The 18,440-nt window shown below is 47.3% G+C and overlaps 1 protein-coding gene across 1 annotated transcript in view; it reads left to right on the top strand.

Annotated features, from left to right (window-relative positions):
• HTATSF1 (HIV-1 Tat specific factor 1) overlaps positions 1–16,219 on the top strand; it is a 456,325-nt gene extending 440,106 nt beyond the window's left edge. Inside the window, exon 9 of the mRNA XM_069612801.1 lies at positions 15,477–16,219. Coding sequence (XP_069468902.1) covers positions 15,477–15,803 — 327 coding nt within the window. The 3' untranslated portion in view covers positions 15,804–16,219. The remainder of the gene's footprint in view (positions 1–15,476) is intronic.
• Positions 16,220–18,440: the final 2,221 nt, after the last annotated feature.

The following is an 18,440-nucleotide window of genomic DNA, read 5'->3' as shown; positions in this document are numbered from 1 at the left end:
CACACGCCGGAGAAGATACTTGGAAGCAACACAGCGACCTTGGTGAAGGGACTAAGAAGGTCCATAACATTCTGGTCAAAGCTACCATTGTCCCTAATGGGTAGGGTAGCCATCACGAAAATGGTAATTTTACCAAGGTTTCTCTACTATTTCTATAATGTTCACTATTATATAAAGCTTCTTCTGATTACTAGAAGCACTGCTACAAGGATTCCTGTGGGGTTCAGCCCAACACAAATTAGCACTCGCAAACCTTTGCCTGCCCTACAAGGAAGGGGGTACACAAATGCCAGATCTGGAAAAATATGTTCTAGCAGTGCAGCTCAGCTTCATGACTAGATGGCTCTCAGATGAGGAGACCTCAGAAACAGCACTGCTACAGCACTTTGTAGCCCCAGCAACCTTATAGGAAACACTGGGGTTGCCGCAAGTGTTTGGGCTGTGCCCCTATGATTGTTACACTAGGGCGTAGGGTGTGGCATAGGGCCCTGAAAATTGAATGCCCCTACTCCCCAGAAGTCCCGTGGGCGGCAGATGTTTGTAGTGACAGAACTGATATGGCGGTGGTGAGACACTGGGAAAGTAGGGGTATCTACACTTGGGGTGACATGGTCAAAGAGGGTGTCTTCAGGGAATTCGGGTCCCTACTTGAGAGGGAGGGCCTGCACAAGGGGCAATTCCTGTGGTACCAAAGGGTTAGGAAAACAGTGAGTGGAAGTTGGGCAGAGTGGCCTGGAGAGCCGGCAGCCAACCCCTTACTGGCCCTAATTTATAACCTGAGCGATGGCTGGAGACCGGTATCTAGACTGTATGGTCTACTGATAGACAGGCCCAACCCCAAGAGCGCTGCATTGAAGGAACGCTGGGAGGTTGATTTGAGGGGTGAAATAGCAGAAAGAGAACGAGAATGAATATTAGCGTACCCTAGAGCAGTATCTGGGAACTCCTGCTTCAGATTAATTGAAGTGAATGTTCTTTACTGCACCTATATGACACCACATAGGGTAGCCAAATTTAACAACGCTGCCCCTGGTGTGGTGCAATGGAAGCAGGGCTAATACACATGTTCTGGGAGTGCACACACGTACAGCGATTCTGGGCATGAATTGAACAGGCCTGCTGAAACGCTGGGATAGTACGATATGAATGGTCTCCGAAAGAAAGTTTACTGGCGGCTTACTCCAGTGATAGCAAGTTTAAACAGGTGGTAAAGTTCATGGACATGGTACGCATACTGGCCAAAAGATCTATAGCAATGGCCTAGAAATCAGCCAGGGGCCCACAATTTGCACGCTGGCACAGGGAGAATTTGACTGTTGGGCAGAAGCTGAGTCAAGGATGTAGAGTGGGGCGGTTACCAGTTCGGAAGGAAATGTAGGGGCTCATTTCGAAGCCTGGAAAACGCTGGTCTGGGACATGTTCCATCCCTCGGATGATAAGCCCCCACGAAAGACTGCAGACTACTCATGAGCCAGCTAAACCATGTCATAAACTGAAGGGTCTGTGGCATAGCTGCTACCCATGTTGTGACGCTTAGACGGCCGTTGATAATACCTAAAACCGATGCCCCTATTTATCTACAAAGTAAAGTTGTCTGCTAGAAACATAATGGTACCTGAGAAGTGAAGAAAGTTTAAACTGTTGTTTTGTTAACCTGTTCATATCTTATGAATATGCATACGAATAATATGTATTGCAAGAAACAATGCTGCTTATTTACATATGTAAATGTCTATAAATAAATGCCAATAAAAACGTTTTAAAATAAAAATGAAGAACATTTATTCAAGGTAGGTAAACACGCTATTGGGAAGATTTCACACTCATTCAGTTACGAATAATAAAACAGTACCAACACAATAACTTTTAAGACGTGTGGAACACAGTTCAAAGTAATTATATACTTTTTAAAGGAGCAACCAGCAATGTAAAGGTAAGTATACATTTTAGAACACTTTGTAATTTATTCTATTACCGTGAAAGTTAACACACTAACTTCTCTAGCAAGTATGTACTTTTCACACTTGTTATTTTCAAGACAGAAGCCTTATCTTTCAAAGTCCTTCCCTATTCTAGAGCATGACTTTTCTCAGAGGCAGAAGAGGGACCCTACTGGTCTAGGAGCCAGCTTTTGGCAGGTCAGGATAGGGTTCAGCTGCAGGAAAGTCAAGGTTCGAGAGGATATCTCTTCAGACAAGTATTCACTTTAGAATTAGTTGAAAGTGTTCAGGGACTTCACAGAAGGCTCCCAATGGGCGTTCCAGCGTTAGGCCTGGGCGAATGGTATGGGGAAACTCCCAAACCCACAAATCACGCACTCTGTTTTACAGGATTGACTTGAGACTTAAGGTAAGTATTACCGAAGCCAACAGCGCACAACAGAAGAGCTCCTAGATGGATGGCTTCACAATGCAGCAGCACAGGACCCATTCCCTAGAATCTGGGTTTGGTGATGAAAGAAACAGACCTTGGATGGGGAACTCAGAGTATTTACCAGTGTTAGGGAGAATTCTCAGAAATGTGCCAATTCCCTCCACCTTAGAGACCCCCAGCAACTTTGCTGGATTTTGAGGACTTGATTTTTTTAACCTGGAGAGACAGATGCTTTTTCCCACCCTCTCATGTATTTTAATGTGAATTTTACCTCTGTTTCTTTTGGTTATGGAGTCTGACAAACTCTATAGGCGTCATCTTTTACTTTGTGTCACACAGCACCTTCAGTGCAGTGGCACAGGGAAGTCTTTCAGATTTCTCAAGGTTTAAATACCTTCTCTGGGATAAACTACTGTTTCCCAGAGCAGTAAAGTGAAATTGACTTTACTTACTATTGTGACTTTCTAGACCCAGCACAGACTATCTTACAATAGAGTGCTGGAGGGGTTACTTAGTACCCCTGTGCCTAGATCCTCATGTAAAAAATGTTCTGTTACCCTTTCCTCACTGAATGGCTGGTGGCAGTGGTTTCATTTGAACTACCATGGTTTGCAGTTAACGCAGGCTGCGTTCGCGGCTCCGGTAAAGCAACCGCGGGAGCCATCTTTTTCAAAATGGCACAGAGCCATCTTTGACAAAATGGTCCGTGGTCTTCTTTTTTTGCCATGTCTTTGTGGAAAGGTCCTAGAGATTTTCTCTGCGCGCCCAACCAGGTTTGGTCTCTTTGCTCATTTCGCCTTTGGCGGGATTCAGGAGTGAAGCTCCAGAGTGTCTGGTGTAGGCAGGAAGTGAGGGAGGTGCTCGAAACTCCCTGTGCTTAGTCTCCTCAGAGACCCAAATGCACTCTGTGGTGATTGGCTGGCTGACTGTGCGGCAAGGACAGCCACCCTGCTGGGTGAGTGACAGCTAGGTTGGAATGAATGGGAGAGAACTGAATAAAAGGCGACTAGATGAAGGAACCGAAGAAGAGCTTGAAGAGGACGCCTACTGCAACTCCTGGACCATTGGTTTGCCCGGTGAAGCCCTGCTGCAGTGCCCGAAAAGGCCAAGTTTGCATCGACAGAGAAGCCCCTGCAAGGACGACTTCTCCCTTTGAGTTGGTGGGACCAAAGTAAGCCACTTGGACATCCATCTTGGAGCTGGTTGAATTTCCACAGAGTTGCTGCTGGAGACCATATAGCCAGGGAGAGGAACACCAGATTGTGTGCTTGCTTTTAAGCTGGCCTAGAGCTTTTGGAAGATCCTCTGGATTCCCAAAAGCAGGACTGACCAAGCCTGATCCCCCTCAACAGAGTGCGGGACCGCAGAAACAAGGAAAGCCCACCTCAACAGCCAGGAACCGCAGTGTTGCTATTTGCAGGAGACTCGAAGAGCTGAAACACGAAGCAGCCATTGCAAGTTTTGACCGTCCCAGTGCATAGCAGTTGTCCCCAAGACTGAGGAGGCCCACGAACAGTGAGATCTGCAGAGCTGCACAGGAACAGAAGTCATCAGCTGTAGTTTTTCTTCATTGCTAAGGTACTGTAATACAAGTCTAAGAGAACTTACCTCTTACTGTAGAAGTGCTTGTAACGTCCACAACTCACAAGTCTAATCAGCTTGTTGCCCTACATTTGATTCTCCTTTTCATCAAAGACTCCTAAGAACTTGTGCAAAGGCTTTTCTATTTACTTACCAGAAGTGCTTCATCCTATGCAAGACTTTTGCCCTTGACTTAGATTTAGCCTATTGAATTGTATGACTCTTCTAAGAAGATCTAAACGTATTAGCCCTGCTTATGAATATTTGTGATCTCTTGTGTTCTAATAACCTTTGCCTTTTACCAACTTTTAAGAGTATTCTGAATGCCAACAGTAAGATATTAATGTACCCAGCACCCTTGTAATTGAAGTCACCTGTGGGTGTAGGTTGTGTCTGGGCCATCCCAAAAAAATCTTTCGAGGGGGATTGGTTCCTCCGACATATTCTGCGTCTATGACAGGTAATCACCACAGCTGTGCTGCTTCAGAAACAATTTTCTGCGTCCTGCATCAATGACGTCGATACTCTGTCCTCAAGGGTCTCCGTCGAGCTGACGTCACCGGATGTTATAAGTAGGACGCATGACGTCCGTAGCCTCAGTTCTGTTTTTTCCGCAAACGTGTTCGCTTTGGAGATCTCGGCGTGCCTCGGTTCTTCTGTTCCATCGGTTCTTCGAAATTGGTGTTTTGTGAAGATATCATGTCTTCGTCTTCTACCCCACGGTCGGGATTCAAGAAGTGTCGGGGCTGTGGTTCCAAGATGTCACTTACGGACCTGCACAACGTCTGCCTCTGATGCCTCAGCGAGGACCATGCCACCGATGACTATTGCCAGTCATTAACGTTGAAGGACTTGCAGGAGCGGAAGAAGCTTCTTTCTGTAGGTAGGGTTTCCAAACCCCAAAAGTCGAAATCCGATGGGCTTTCGACTGGCGATTCGAGGGGCGACTCTCTGCGTCGTCGGCGTAAGTCCAGGGGGTCTCGGTCCCGGAGTGGTTCATGCCATTCCTCTGCCTCCTTGAGTCACTCGCAGAAGCGCCGTCACCGATCGCCTTCCTAGTCCAAGGACTCCGCCAGAAGGCGGGTAGCTTGTCCTACCAAGCATTCCTATCCTGCGGAATGGGACGCATTTTGTAAGGAAATGATGCCGTTTTTTGAGTAGGAGGGCTCCGTTCCGTCCACGCCTTAGAGAGAAGCCGGCAAGGAACGCGCTAGGGCCACTGTTCGCACGCCTTGGGGTTCGGGCGGTCGGTGCGATTACCGGGAACCTTGGAGGTCCCGGTCGGACAAGGTGGATCGCTCTAGCCATGCCCGCTCCAGGTCCCGGTCCTCAATGCCCTCGAGACCGGTGGAGCCTGTGTGGTCTTCTAAGAAGACGTTGACGCCATTGGTGCCATCTCCATCGAGGGATTCTCTCGAGGCTCCGCCTCTGAGGAAGTCATTGATGCCATCGGCTCCGAGGCCGTCGAAGGACATGCTCGCGGCACCACCCTCGAGGCCTATGTCGAAGCCATTGGCGCCATGCTTGACATCGACGCTGATTCCGTCGACGCCTTTTGTGAAGGCTGTACCGGAGGTACCCCGTGCATCGGTGGAAACTCTGAGGATGGCCCTGAAGAAGTCAGTGAGGCCTGTATTTGAACCTTTTTCTGTGCCCTCATCCAGGGATTTATTCCAGCCTCTGGATTATATCTCTGAGCTGGATAAATGGTCTGAGGAAGGTTTGGTTCCTGATGAGGTTCCTGACGACCTGTTATCTGGTCATAGCCAGTTGGAAGACCTGCGTCAGTCTTTGCACAACGCCAGTGGTCTTGATACCTCCCCTGAGATTGTTTGGCAGGCCTGAGCCTGGTACGCATGCTGAATCTTCATACAGGTGCCTCATGTCGAGGGTGACAGAGTACTTGGGGTGGTCTGCACCACCAGTGGATTTTCTGCAGGATGACCTGACAGATATCCTTGACCAAGGTCCACCCACTGACCCGGTGCTGCCATTTCATATGGCTTTACAGAGAAGGGTGGTGGCAGCTTGGACTGCTCCGGAGAGTTTCCCGGCAATGGGCAAGTCGTTGCCGAAAAAATACCATCCAGCCAGTAGCGACCCCTGCTACTTGACTACGCACCCCACTCCGGAGAGTTAGGTGCAGGCGGCTGCGGCCCCAGAAAAGCAGGCGTCGTACCCTACCATCCCTCCTGATATTTCTTCAGGGGGTATGGCTTTACAGGCAGCCAACTCTGTGTGTGCCCTAGCACGTTTCACTCACACTCTGTGGAATTGTGTCTCTTTGGCGGCTGAACATATTCCCGAAGGGAAGGAACGGGATGGTTTTCTTGCCCTCATTCTGGATGGCAAGGGTGCCATGTGTGAATCAGTTCAGTCGGGTCTGGACGTGGCAGACTGTGTCAGCCGGTCCATGGCGGCAAGCACCGTGATGCGCAGACTTGCGTGGTTGCGGAAGTTGGGGTTTGCTCCTGACTTACAAGCCTGGCTTCTCAACATGCCCTTTGATGGTGAACATCTTTTTGGCAGCAAGGCTGACGAAAGCCTTGAGAGGTTTTAGACCTCCAAAGTTGCAGCGAAGTCATTGAGCGCTGCAGTTCGCCAACCTCTGCCTTTTCGTCCTAGGGGACAGCAATGGAGGGGAGGTTCCTTTCGATACTACTCTTCCTTTGGTAGATCTAGGGGAGCTGCAAGTCAAAGGGGCCACCGTAGGAGTACCAGAGGTGGAAAACAAGGTACTCGAGGTGCCAAGGCCACTCGGGCAGTTGGCTCTTTGCCCTCAAGCACTGCCGCAGCCGCTTCAGCTCAGGCATGAGGCCATATCCCATGGTTTGCCGGTTGGGGGAAGGCTGGCGCAGCATCTTGTAGAATGGTGTGCCATTACTTCAGATGTGTGGGTTCTGGAGATCATCGCCCACGGCTACTGTCTTCCTTTCCGGCAGAGGCCTTACGACAATCCACCAGGGAATCTCTCTTTGAAGAGTCTGGATCCGCTCCTTGCGCAGGAAATCAAAACCCTGCTGGAGAACGGCGCCATAGAACTGGTGCCTGTAGCAGAGAGGAACAAGGGATGGTATGCCCCATATTTTTTGATCCCGAAAAAAGACAGGGGATTGAGACCCATCATGGACTTGTGTGGTTTGAACAATCTCCTCAGGAAGGACAAGTTCAAGATGATTACTCTTTCAAGTCCTCCAGGCCCTTCAACTTGAGGACTGGTTGGTGTCTCTTGACCTTAAGGACGCTTACTTTCATGTGCGCATTCATCCCAAGCACAAGTACCTGAGGTTCGCGGTTGGTGACTCGCAATTTCAGTTTCGGGTCCTGCCATTCGGATTGACCTCCGCCCCGAGGGTCTTCACCAAGCACATGGTGGTGGGGGCAGCGTATCTCAGGAAAGGGGGGATTCACGTCTACCCCTACCTGGACGATTGGTTGATCAGGACGCGCTCTCCCGAGCAAGTCCTGGATCATCTGTCCGTCACCTGCCACTCCCTTAACAGGCTGGGCTTCTCCCTCAACTTAAAGAAGTCCCACTTGACACCGACTCAGCGGCTCCAGTACATCGGGACAGTGCTCGACACATCCCTGGGGCAGTGTTCGTCTCCCCAGGTGAGGGCTCATCACATTCTGCAGATGGTGCACAAGTTTCGACATGCCCAGAGTCTCCAGGCGTTTGAATTTGTGAGGTTGCTCTGCCTCATAGCATACTGTTTCTTCTGGTGCCAGAGGCCAGGTTGCGGATGAGATCTCTGCAATGGGCTCTCAAGCTGCAGTGATCGCAGTCCTCCGGCAGGATGTCGGACCCGGTTTAGGTGCCGCCCTCGGTCGCCCAGGATCTTCTGTGGTGGGCCATCGAAGGCAATCTGATGAAGGGGGCTCCATTTTAGCCACTCTGGCCGGAGGTAACGATAGTGACGGACGCGTCCCTTTTGGGATGGGGAGCTGATGCCAACGAGTTGACAGTCAGCGGTCTTTGGTCTCCGTCGGAGTCCAGACTCCATATCAATCTGTTGGAGCTGAGGGCCATCAGGCTAGCCCTGAAGGCTTTTCTGCCGTCTGTGCAGGGGAAGAATGTCCCGATTCTGACAGACAATACAGTGGCCATGCACTACCTCAACAAATAGGGGGGGCGCAGGGTCTCTCCCGCTGTGCAGAGAGGCGATGCAGCTCTGGTTCTGGGCCATCCAGCAGGATATTTCGATCTCGGCCGTTCATCTGGCCGGAGACGAAAACGTGGCGGCGGACTCTCTGAGCAGGCAGAGCACAATCTCTCATGAGTGGGTGCTGGCTCAGGAGATTCTCCTGGAGATTTTCGCCCCTTGGGGGACCCCACAAGTGGATCTCTTCGCCACCAGTGTCGACCGGAAGTGCGAAAGATTCTGCTCGCTGGAATTTCCTCCAAGAGGAGCCTTAGGGGACACGTTCGTAGTGGAATGGTCCTTCCCACTGCTGTACGAGTTTCCTCCGGTCCCCGTCATTCCGCACGTGCTGCAGAGGTTACAGAGGTACGGTTCCCAAATGATTCTCATTGCCCCGGCATGGGTCAGGAGAACGTGGTACCCGGACCTTCTCGACATGTTTATCTGCCCTCCACGCCGTCTTCCCTACCGAGACGATCTGCTCTCACGGGAGGGGGGGGGTTAGGTTCTCCATCCAGAGGTCAAGTCCCTCAACCTTCATGCTTGGCTTTTGAAAGGTTGAGGTATTAGGATTGGGACCTCCCTGAAGACGTGATGGAGGTGTTGCTTTCGGTCAGAAGGCCTGCAACAAAGTCCCTGTACTGTTGCCATTGGAGAAAGTTCTGCGACTGGTGCAGGGTTAAGAATGTGGACCCTTTTTTATCTGCCATTCCTGTGGTTCTCTCTTTTTTGCTTTTGTTAGCCCACAAGGGCCTGCAAGTGGGTACCATTAAAGGTTACTTGGCGACGCTGTCCATATTTAAGCGCTCGTCTGAGGAGTGTTCTTAATTTAAGATTCCTTTGATTTCTCAGTTTCTTAAAGGGTATCTAATGTGTTCCCACTGTCGCCTTTCCAGGTGCACGGTTGGGATTTGAACCTGGTTCTAAAATTCCTAATGGGAGCTCCGTTTGAGCCTTTACATTCTTGCCCTTTGAGACTGTTGACCTTAAAACTCTATTTTTAGTTGCAGTTACTTCCTCTCGCAGAGTGAGTGAGTTGCAGGCACTATCCGCTAAGCCACCCTTCACAGTGTTCCATAAGGACAGGTTTGTCCTTAGGGTTCGTCCTTCTTTTCTTACAAAGTTTGTGTCGGAATTTCATTTAAGCCAGAAGGTCATTCTTCCGGCGTTCTATCCTCCGCATCCTGGTAAGGAAGAGGAGAGGCTCCATAGGTTGGATCCTTGGAGAGCGTTAAGCTTCTACATCTCACGCATGTCCTGGGTCAGAGTGGACAATCAGCGCTTTGTAGGATACGCTGGAAGGCATTTGGGTCAAGCTGTTACTAAGCAGACCTTGTCCAGATGGATTATCTTGACCATCTCGGAATGCTGCCGTCTGGCGGGTAAGGACCCTCTGGTAGGCTTGAGGGCTCGTTCTACTAGGGTTGTGGCTGCCTCCACTGCGCTGCAGAGGGGTGTTCCCATTCGTAACATTTGTGAAGCAGCCACATGGGCCTCTGTCCATACTTTCGTCAAACACTACTCCCTGGATTCTATCCATGGGCAAAATGTGGCCTTTGGTAAGGCAGTCCTCTATTCTGCAATTTGATCATTCTAAAATTCTAAATTCTTTTCCCACCTCCTTACATTGGTTCGGCTTTGGGAGTCTGTCATAGATGTGGAATACATCGGAGGAATCGATCCCCTCGAAGAACGTTACTTTCTTACCTGGTAACGTTCTTTCGATGGGATGTTCCGACGACTTATCCCACATTGCTCCCTCCCTACCTGCCCCTCTACAGAATTTCTTATGCGATTGCAGCTTCCGTTTCTGCAGTGCTTTCTGTAGTCATTCTGGCAGAAGATTGGTGCCACAAGTTCTGGGAAAAAAATACAACTGAGGCTACTGGCGTTGTGCGTCCTACTTATAACATCCTCGAGGATGGCCCTCGAGGACAGCGTATCAACGTCATCGACGCAGACACCAACATTTTTTGCCAAAGCAGTACAGCTGTGGTGATTACCTGTCATAGATGTGGAATACGTCGTCGGAACATCCCATTGAAAGAACGTTACCAGGTAAGAAAGTAACTTGTTCTTTCTGATTCAGAAACTCAGTGTACAGTATTGAAGTGTATTTGTGTTACTATTATATTGCTCCCTTATAAAAAAAAGGCTTTATAACGGACTGATGAATACATGAATAATTGTTTATGCAAGAAACCTTGTGTAAAAGTTTATTTGAATACCTGTAACTGTGAATCTTTGTAACTCCACTACAGCTCATATTTCCCCTCTTGAGAAAAGCCTGTCTGCTCAACATGCTACTAAAAGCTGTGTAGTAGAAGCTTATACCTTGGGTTGCCTGTACCTGTAGCCAGAGTTGTTTGTAGTGTTCCCAGAGGGTACTGCATACAAACTTTGCCTAACAACTAGGAACTACAGCATAACTCCTGCAAACTCTCCCTGCAGTTTACAGAAAAGGGTGGCTAGTTGTCTAATCAAGACAACCAGCCCCCCAACTGGTTCCTTTCAGGCAAGCTGGAAGACAAAGTGTTTCAGAGTTTTGGACTCCTTCCTCGCTACCTGCCTTCAGACACTCTGTAGCCTCTGCGCGGAACACAAAGGGCTCCCACCGAAGACAAAACTTCAACCAAGATCTTTCCCTTCCTGGACAGCAGAAGAAGACCCAAAAAGAATATGGATACTTAAAAAATTTTAATAAAGGAGCCCACCATTATAAAAGAATGGTGACCCTATTATGTATTACCACCGATGATTTGACAGCCTGTGAATAATCGAACTACAAAGTCTCTAAGGTAAAACCATTGCTGCCAGCCATTCAAGTTAACTTGTAATAGTAACAAAAATGTTACCAGATAAGTGAGAAAGGGGATACAGTGCATCTCCCCAGCACTCCACAAAAGGTGGGGTGTGCTGGCTCACTATATAAAATGTAAAGGGGATAGGAAAACCATGTTACATCATAGGAACAGTAGTTCACCCAAGAAATAATAAGAGGAATTGTAAAGGGAAGCCCAAAGGGGCAACCCAACCTAAGCCCAAAGGTTATAGGGAACTATGGGTCTCATCACAAGTTGAGCGGTAATCCGGTGCAATTTCTGCCGCACGGAAATAGCGTTACCGTCAGGAAGTGTGGCAATATTAGGCCTGCATCACAACTTGGCGTGAACACGTGCCCGACTCCGGTGGTAACGCTATTAGCGCTCGGCGGTAACTGCGCCAAAATAAAGGTTACTGCGGAAAAATCTGCACTAATAGCGCTACCACTGGCGATAACACCATATTGGTGCCAGGAGGAGCTGAGCAGACACAGCTACATGTACGGCCGCCGTGGCAGTTTATGGGCAGAGGGTCAGGGAGATGTCAGAAGGTGTCTCAGCACTTGCTGAGGTCATCCACCAGGGCAACGAATTGACACGCCAACAGCTCTGGGGCCAGTCTCCTTCAAGTTCTACTACTCACACGAGGAGTCACAGCAGAGCACATCGAGGCGTTGTTCCCAGCGCAATCTGAGCCCAGGAGCACTGGCAGCTGGCAGGAAGGAGCAAACAGGCCACAGTTGTAGGCAACATCGAGACACTTATTACCCTGCGTGACCATGCTGGGGAGGTTGGTGGCGGGAGGGAGAATACTGTGCTGTGGAGTTGGTGGTGGGTTGGGGCAGGGGAGATGGTCAGGGCACATAGTTAAAATAAAACAGTTGAACTACATCAATGCAAGGGCATTCCTCCTGATTGTGTCATTGTGGAGTTTATTTACAGACGAGACAGTCACACAGTACTGCATGGCTTGTGCCAGGGAAACAGACATTGTGGGGACAGACATTAGTCACTGTGAAATGTGTGGGGTGTTGTTAGGGCGAATTTTCAGTTTCTGTGCCAATTCTCTTCATCCTGAGAAACCCTGTTAGAGAGAATTTTCAGAAATGTGCTAATTCCCTCCACCTTAGAGACCCCCAGCAACTTTGCTGGATTTTGAGGACTTTTTAACCTGGAGAGAGTGAGACTCTTTTTCCCCACTCTCTTGTGTATTTTAATATGATTTTGAACTGTTTCTTTTGGTTGTGGAGTCTGACAAACTCCATAGGCATCCTCTTTTACATTGTCACACAGCACCTTCAGTGCAGTGGCACAGGGAAGTCTTTCAGATTTCCCAAAGGTTTAAATACATTCTCTGGGATAAACTACTGCTCTAAGAAACAGTAGTTTATCCCAAAGTGAAATTGACTTTACTTACAATTGTAACTTTCTAGAACCAGCACACACTATCTTACAATAGGTTGCTGGAGGGGTTACCTAGTATCCCCTTTTGTATAACTTCTCATGTAACATTTTTATTTTACCCTTTCCTCACTGAATGGGTGGTGGCAGTGGTTTCGTTTTAACTACCGTGGTGTGCATTTACTGCAGGCTGCAATCACAGCTGCAGTAAAGCACCCAAGGGGGCCATTTCTGTCAAAATGGACTGGTCTTCTTTTTTCTGACTTTGGCTGTGCTTGTTTCCCAAAGGTTTTAATTGTGAACACTTTTATTGCTAGGAAACAGACTGCCTATATCCCTCTTGGAGAGTGAACCTGATATTAACAGTCGCTAGCTGTGTTCTGTTGAACCTTAAACTTTATCTCCCACTCAATTTTGCAAAGGTGATGCATATAAGTGCTGTTCCTGACCTTGCTTGACGTCACACTGTGTACTGGATATGTAAAGCCTAGAAAAGGTTATTCACCTGCATTATTGTTCCTTTTCATAATTTGATTCCATTTCTAATTGAATGTTATTGTTGCTGCATTTTAGGTTTGCTTGTGTATATATGGATATATTTTAATATAACTTTAAGTGAGTGTTTTCTTGGGCCTATGTATGTTCTGATTTCTTTCTACTGCTCTACAGCTCACATAACTCCCTCCTAAATTAAGCCTTGCTGCTCAGCCACTCTACCGACTTGTGTAGTACAGACCTTTATTAAGAGTTGGGTCCCTAATACCATCTTATGAAGTCCCACACCAGTTGGGCTTTAGAAAAACGTACCTAACAATCATGTGCGTGCATATGGGGCTTCATCACATGGCATGTGTCTGTACAATGTCTATACAATGTCTGTGCATGCTGTGTCACTGGTATGATGCATTGTATTGGCATCACATGCACCCTGTTACGTTGCAGCAGATGTTTTATTTTGTGATGTCTGTCGGTGACATGTACCTGGTGGCTGTCTTGTGTTTGGGTATTGCTCTTGTGCATGTTGCTTGCTGGGTTGCCCATCAGCCTTCCCTATGCTTCTGGGGGCAGTGGATCAGCATTACGGGGTGTACATGGGTACATGGGTGTGGCACTGGCAGTGCTGCTGTTGTGTGCTGTAGTGTGGCACTTAGTTATTAATTTGGATTATGTATGATACATTGTGGTACCTGTAGTCATGTGTGTGGAATGAAGTGAAGCTGCATGTGTTCATCTGCATATCCAACCAGGTGTGTTCAACATGTGCATGCTCCCTGGGCTGTACCCTGTCATTTGTGTCATTCACATCCCCGTACATTACCCCCCCCCCCCAAACCCCCCCAATTTGGTCGGTGCTTCACAGAACATGTATGCTGGCCGTTTTACTCACCCACTATCAAGGTCCGTTCTCCTCTGTGACTCTCCAAGTATCCTGGCAGTGTGCTGTTAGTAGGACCATTGGGTTGTGGGTGTAACCTGGGTAGTGGACACAGCAGTGGCTGATAATGAAGTTGTGGTCGCAGGTCACCTGCGCATTGAGGGAGTAGAAGTGCTTGCGATTTTGGTACACTGCTTCCGAACCTGGGGGGACCACCAACGCAACATGGGTGCAGTAGAGGGCTGCAATCACATTAGGCAATTGGGCTACGGCATAGAACTTTGCCTACATGGCATTAACCTGGGCTGGGGTGGTGGGCAGTACAATGTGGTGTTGAACATGCCGCAGGAAGGCATCCAGCAACTGGGCAAGAACTGCCAGAATGCATCATTGCCAAAGCGTGCTGGAAGGTGCCAGTACCTAGGAATTGTAATACTGACACAAGCTTGAACAGTGAGGGCACAGCTGTACAGATGTTTATCCTGCTCCCCATTTCCTCATGTATTGTACTGAGCAGTTCAGTAATGCTCTCCCTGTTGAGGCGGCACAGGATCACCAACTGGGTGTCAGTGAGAGCCCACGGTAAGGTCCTGACCCTGGGGATGAGTGCACGCCTTGCTTGGGCTCTCCTCCTCCTACTTCTCCTCATCCTCTTCCTCCCCCTCCTCCCTCCCCCCCATCTTCTCCTTGTGTCATGGCCTGGTTGTTTTGCATCTCTACTTCCAGGCGCAGCACAAGCAGCTGTCTGTCCCAGCTCACAGTGGCTAGTGGCGGCATGGTGTTGGAATCAAGTGTTTGGGTAGGAGTTGCCTTATGTAGCCCCCCAGGGTGGATTGGGCTTTCCTGTGGCTTCATTCCAGGCACATGGGTTCATTTACCTCCAATTTACCGGTTTTCGGCGCTAATACTGCCATACATGGAATTGTGATGCGGCTGTGTTTGCGCCTTCTGTGGGGTGGCTGTAATGGCACTGGCTGTAATAGCTCCGGCTGCTTTTACAGTCGGTGGTATTTACGCTGGCTCATGATCCAACTGAGAAGTATTGACGGCGCTAATTCCGTTACTTCGCATGTTTAACCCCAGACTTGCATTGAGGCCCAATAACTCCAATCACACACTTTGGAGAGACATAAAAAGGTCACCCATAAAAAGAGTAAAAGACTAGGCGAGAGGGGAAAAAGATTCCCACTCGCCTATGGACAAGGGAAAATAATCGCCTAGTCCATGCAATAAGATCAGGGCTTGACACAGATCAGGAAGATCTATCACTAATATGAAAATCTTATCTAACAAAGGTTACTTTAACTGGTACTGCTTGGGCCATATCCCCCTGAGCTAAAAGCATACTTGGTCTGTCTTGGTGATGTCTTAAGGTTATCTGAATGAGCAGGATGTTTCCTCATCTGTGATCTTGAAGTAGCAAGGGTGCAGCAAGCCAACTTGAAATCCCTAACCCAAAGACTAGAGCTGTTGTCTAAAAAGGATTCCTTCTGGAAGCTGTAATCCGGGAGGCATTGCTAGGCAGGCTTGTGAAACTTCCTGAAATTCTTAGTGTGGTCATGGCTCATAAGACGTTCTTGTTCCATTGCCTTGATGCATGTAGCTCACACAAGGTTCAAATAGTATCCCCATCACACAGTTTCCAGTTTCAGCTTCACCACAGATTAAAGTGTAAGTCTATGAAAACATGGTGCAATTCTGTGCTTGTGTTATGTGGCATATTTTATGAAACTCTGCTTGCTTGGTAGTCCTGTAATTAATGTTCTAACTTGTTTTGAACAGATTGAAGAAACCTCCCGTGAAAGAGAAGAAAGGTTGAAAGGTTGGGACTCATTCTTGGGTGCTGCACCTGTTGTAAATGAGGAGGTTGCTGCTGTCGCAAATTCTTCAGAAGCAACTGTTCCAGATTCTTCTGATACTGCCATTGATAGAATATCTGCCGAAATACCAATACAGCAGCCCGTTGATGAGAGCAAAGCAGAAGGAGATGTGACCAAACAAGTTGATGATCAAGAGAGCAATGGGGATCATAATATTGAAGATGACGTCCAGTCAACAGATAGTAGTCTTCGAGGGAGTGACGATGAAGAAGAAAAACAGCCTGTTTGACAGTTTATGAAATCATGTATTTGAACAGATTATTTTTTTCGTTTGATGAGCTTTTGCCATCTATATAGAATTGGTGTCTTTTTTTTAGACCACTTTTGAGAGCACATTATTATTCCAAACTAAACGTTTGTGTGGCAGTGTAATAAACCAACCCCCCCACTTTTCCAGGGAAATTTCGGTCCATAATTTAAATCCACTAGTTTGCGTCTCTGCTCAGTGAATAAAGAGGCATATTTGTGACAAATGCAAATTAAATCACCCATAAGTACATTTCCATTATCAACCATGATAGTATACTGGGAGGGGGAGTGAGGGGGCGGTGTATGTATGTATGTGTATGTATGTATGTGTATGTATGTATGTGTGTGTGTGTGTGTGTGTGTGTGTGTGTGTGTGTGTGTGTGTGTGTGTGTGTGTGTGTGCAAAAATAGATATATATAATTGTATAGATTTACGTGCCATGTAGGTAGAACTAACATTTTTCCATGGGACTGCAGTAGGTGTAATTAACTGTACTAATAAACCATACCGCTCAAATTCTGCAGTAATTTAATCTGGGCCCAAATCCTTTCCTGAATCGACCAACATTTGTGCTTGCCTACCGTTACAGATTAATTATAACCCTTGCTCATATGTCCACCCAGCCCATCATTTTTTAACTTGAGACCTTGGTCATCTTGATTGTAGTATTTTATTTAATGCATTTTTTGAGTTGCGCTATTAGCGTTTAGATTTTCTTTATTTTATAACGGAAGTCCTCAGATGGCCACCCGTGCTATGGAAATAGGACAAATAGCATTCTAGCATCAATGAAGGTCCAGCATCAATCTCCTAGGCGATGTTCTATGCGTTATAAATGTCAACAAATGTTCCATGAGTGTGTCAGATCTGAGGAACAGAGTTTAAGTGAATGTAGGGATACATTGTGCATTTCTCTGGAAATTTGATCCCAGCGTTTTCCGTTTGTCACCCATGCCTCCCTCCGCCCCCAACAACCACCGCAACATGGAATGTTGCTAGCTAAATTGGATCCTGCTGCGTTTTTGGCTTTTTGGTGCATGCTACAAATACTATAAATACAAGCCTCCTACATGCCATGCTTTTGGAGTGTCCTCACTAGGCAGGGGACTACAGGAAAGGGAACTAGGAGTACAGTACTCACTAGGGTGAATAACTTATGTTGCACCCAGAGGATTCCAGATACAGGCTGCAATGAAGCATTCCATTTGATCTGTTTAAAAAAAGATATATACATTTACTACTTTGTCCTTCCAGGATGTATATCTAGTCCAAGGCATCTCAATGGGTAGTTTGAGCAGAACTTTCACAGGCTTCCCAATACAGGAGAATTGTGAAGTAGTAATCGGAATTGATTTCTAGAAGGTGCTAAAAAGACAAATTCAAGCAGTGACACACTGTTCATCTGAATGCCAGGACTGTGTTGGCTAGAACCTTGCAGTTAAATAGTTTTAGGTTGTATCCCTTTGAGCAATTTTGAAACGTGTGCGTGCATGGGTAACTGTTAATTAATATTTGTGCACATCGGTATATATGACACATAGCATGTATCATACCTCAGCAGCGACAATGAATCGTCATTGCCGAGTGGCGAGAGATGCTGAACCTAGTCCCACCCTTACTCAGCAGTGGCAGTGAATAGTACGCTCTGTAGTGTTTATGGTTAATATTAATATTTTTTCCTTTCCTCAGACCTTAGCCATCCATATGATGGAAGGTATTTGGGAGCATTAGCAGAAAACCAAGCAACATTCGTTTACTAACCCAGATTTACTTTGTGCAACTCGAGGTTGAATAATTGATGTAATTTACCCTACAAAAATTGGACTTTGCCGATTTAAGGGTCTGGCATTAGATTAGGCTGATCACATTGATATGGGGTTTGTTCCGACTGCCCCCTGCTTCTAGTTCATGAATACCAATGGAGCAAACGGACATTTGCTGGAGTGCTCCCTGAAGACATTCAGTGTAGAAGTGGAGACTTGTTATAGTCCAATTATCTGCGACCTGTGCTTTGACAGTTCTGAAAAGCCTGTATATATTGCGCAAAGAAAAGTTGAGGATGGCCAATATGCAAAGTGATAAAGTGACGGAGTTCCTTCAAGACTCGATGGTCGTTAATCTAACATCTCGGTCAACCAGCTGTTATCGGCCATGAGTATTCCGTGACCCGCTATAGAAAGAGAGTCCAGAAAACCTTCTCTTTTCCTGCTTGTAATCTCAGTTCTTTTTGCTACAAACTTAGCGGTCAGGGACCTGATCCGGAGAAGATTTAAAACCTATTTTGATCTGACCATATTGTACCACGTGTTAATAGATTTTGATGCTCTTGCTCTTGGTGAAAATAGTAACCTTCTTTGGCTCCGATTGTGACACTGATTTAGCACATTTCTCAAGGGTAGTGTTTTCAGATGCTCAGCCAGGGGCTTTTGTGACTAGAAGAAATGGTATTTGAGTTAGTACATCTGCATCTGTCAGCAGCAGATTGAATACTCAGATTATTTACTGGTAATCTTCATTACACCTCATCACTCCCTCCCTTGTCACAGTCCAAACCTGTGAGGGCAGTGTGCCTTTCACCCAGACATTGCCTCCATATAGATCTTTTTATGCAGGACG

Source organism: Ambystoma mexicanum, chromosome 5p (assembly GCF_040938575.1).
Source record: "Ambystoma mexicanum isolate Mex_15411 chromosome 5p, UKY_AmexF1_1, whole genome shotgun sequence".
NCBI classification, from domain to species: domain Eukaryota; kingdom Metazoa; phylum Chordata; class Amphibia; order Caudata; family Ambystomatidae; genus Ambystoma; species Ambystoma mexicanum.
The sequence above is the reverse complement of the archived record's forward strand: the minus strand, read 5'-3'. Positions and strand labels throughout refer to the sequence as shown.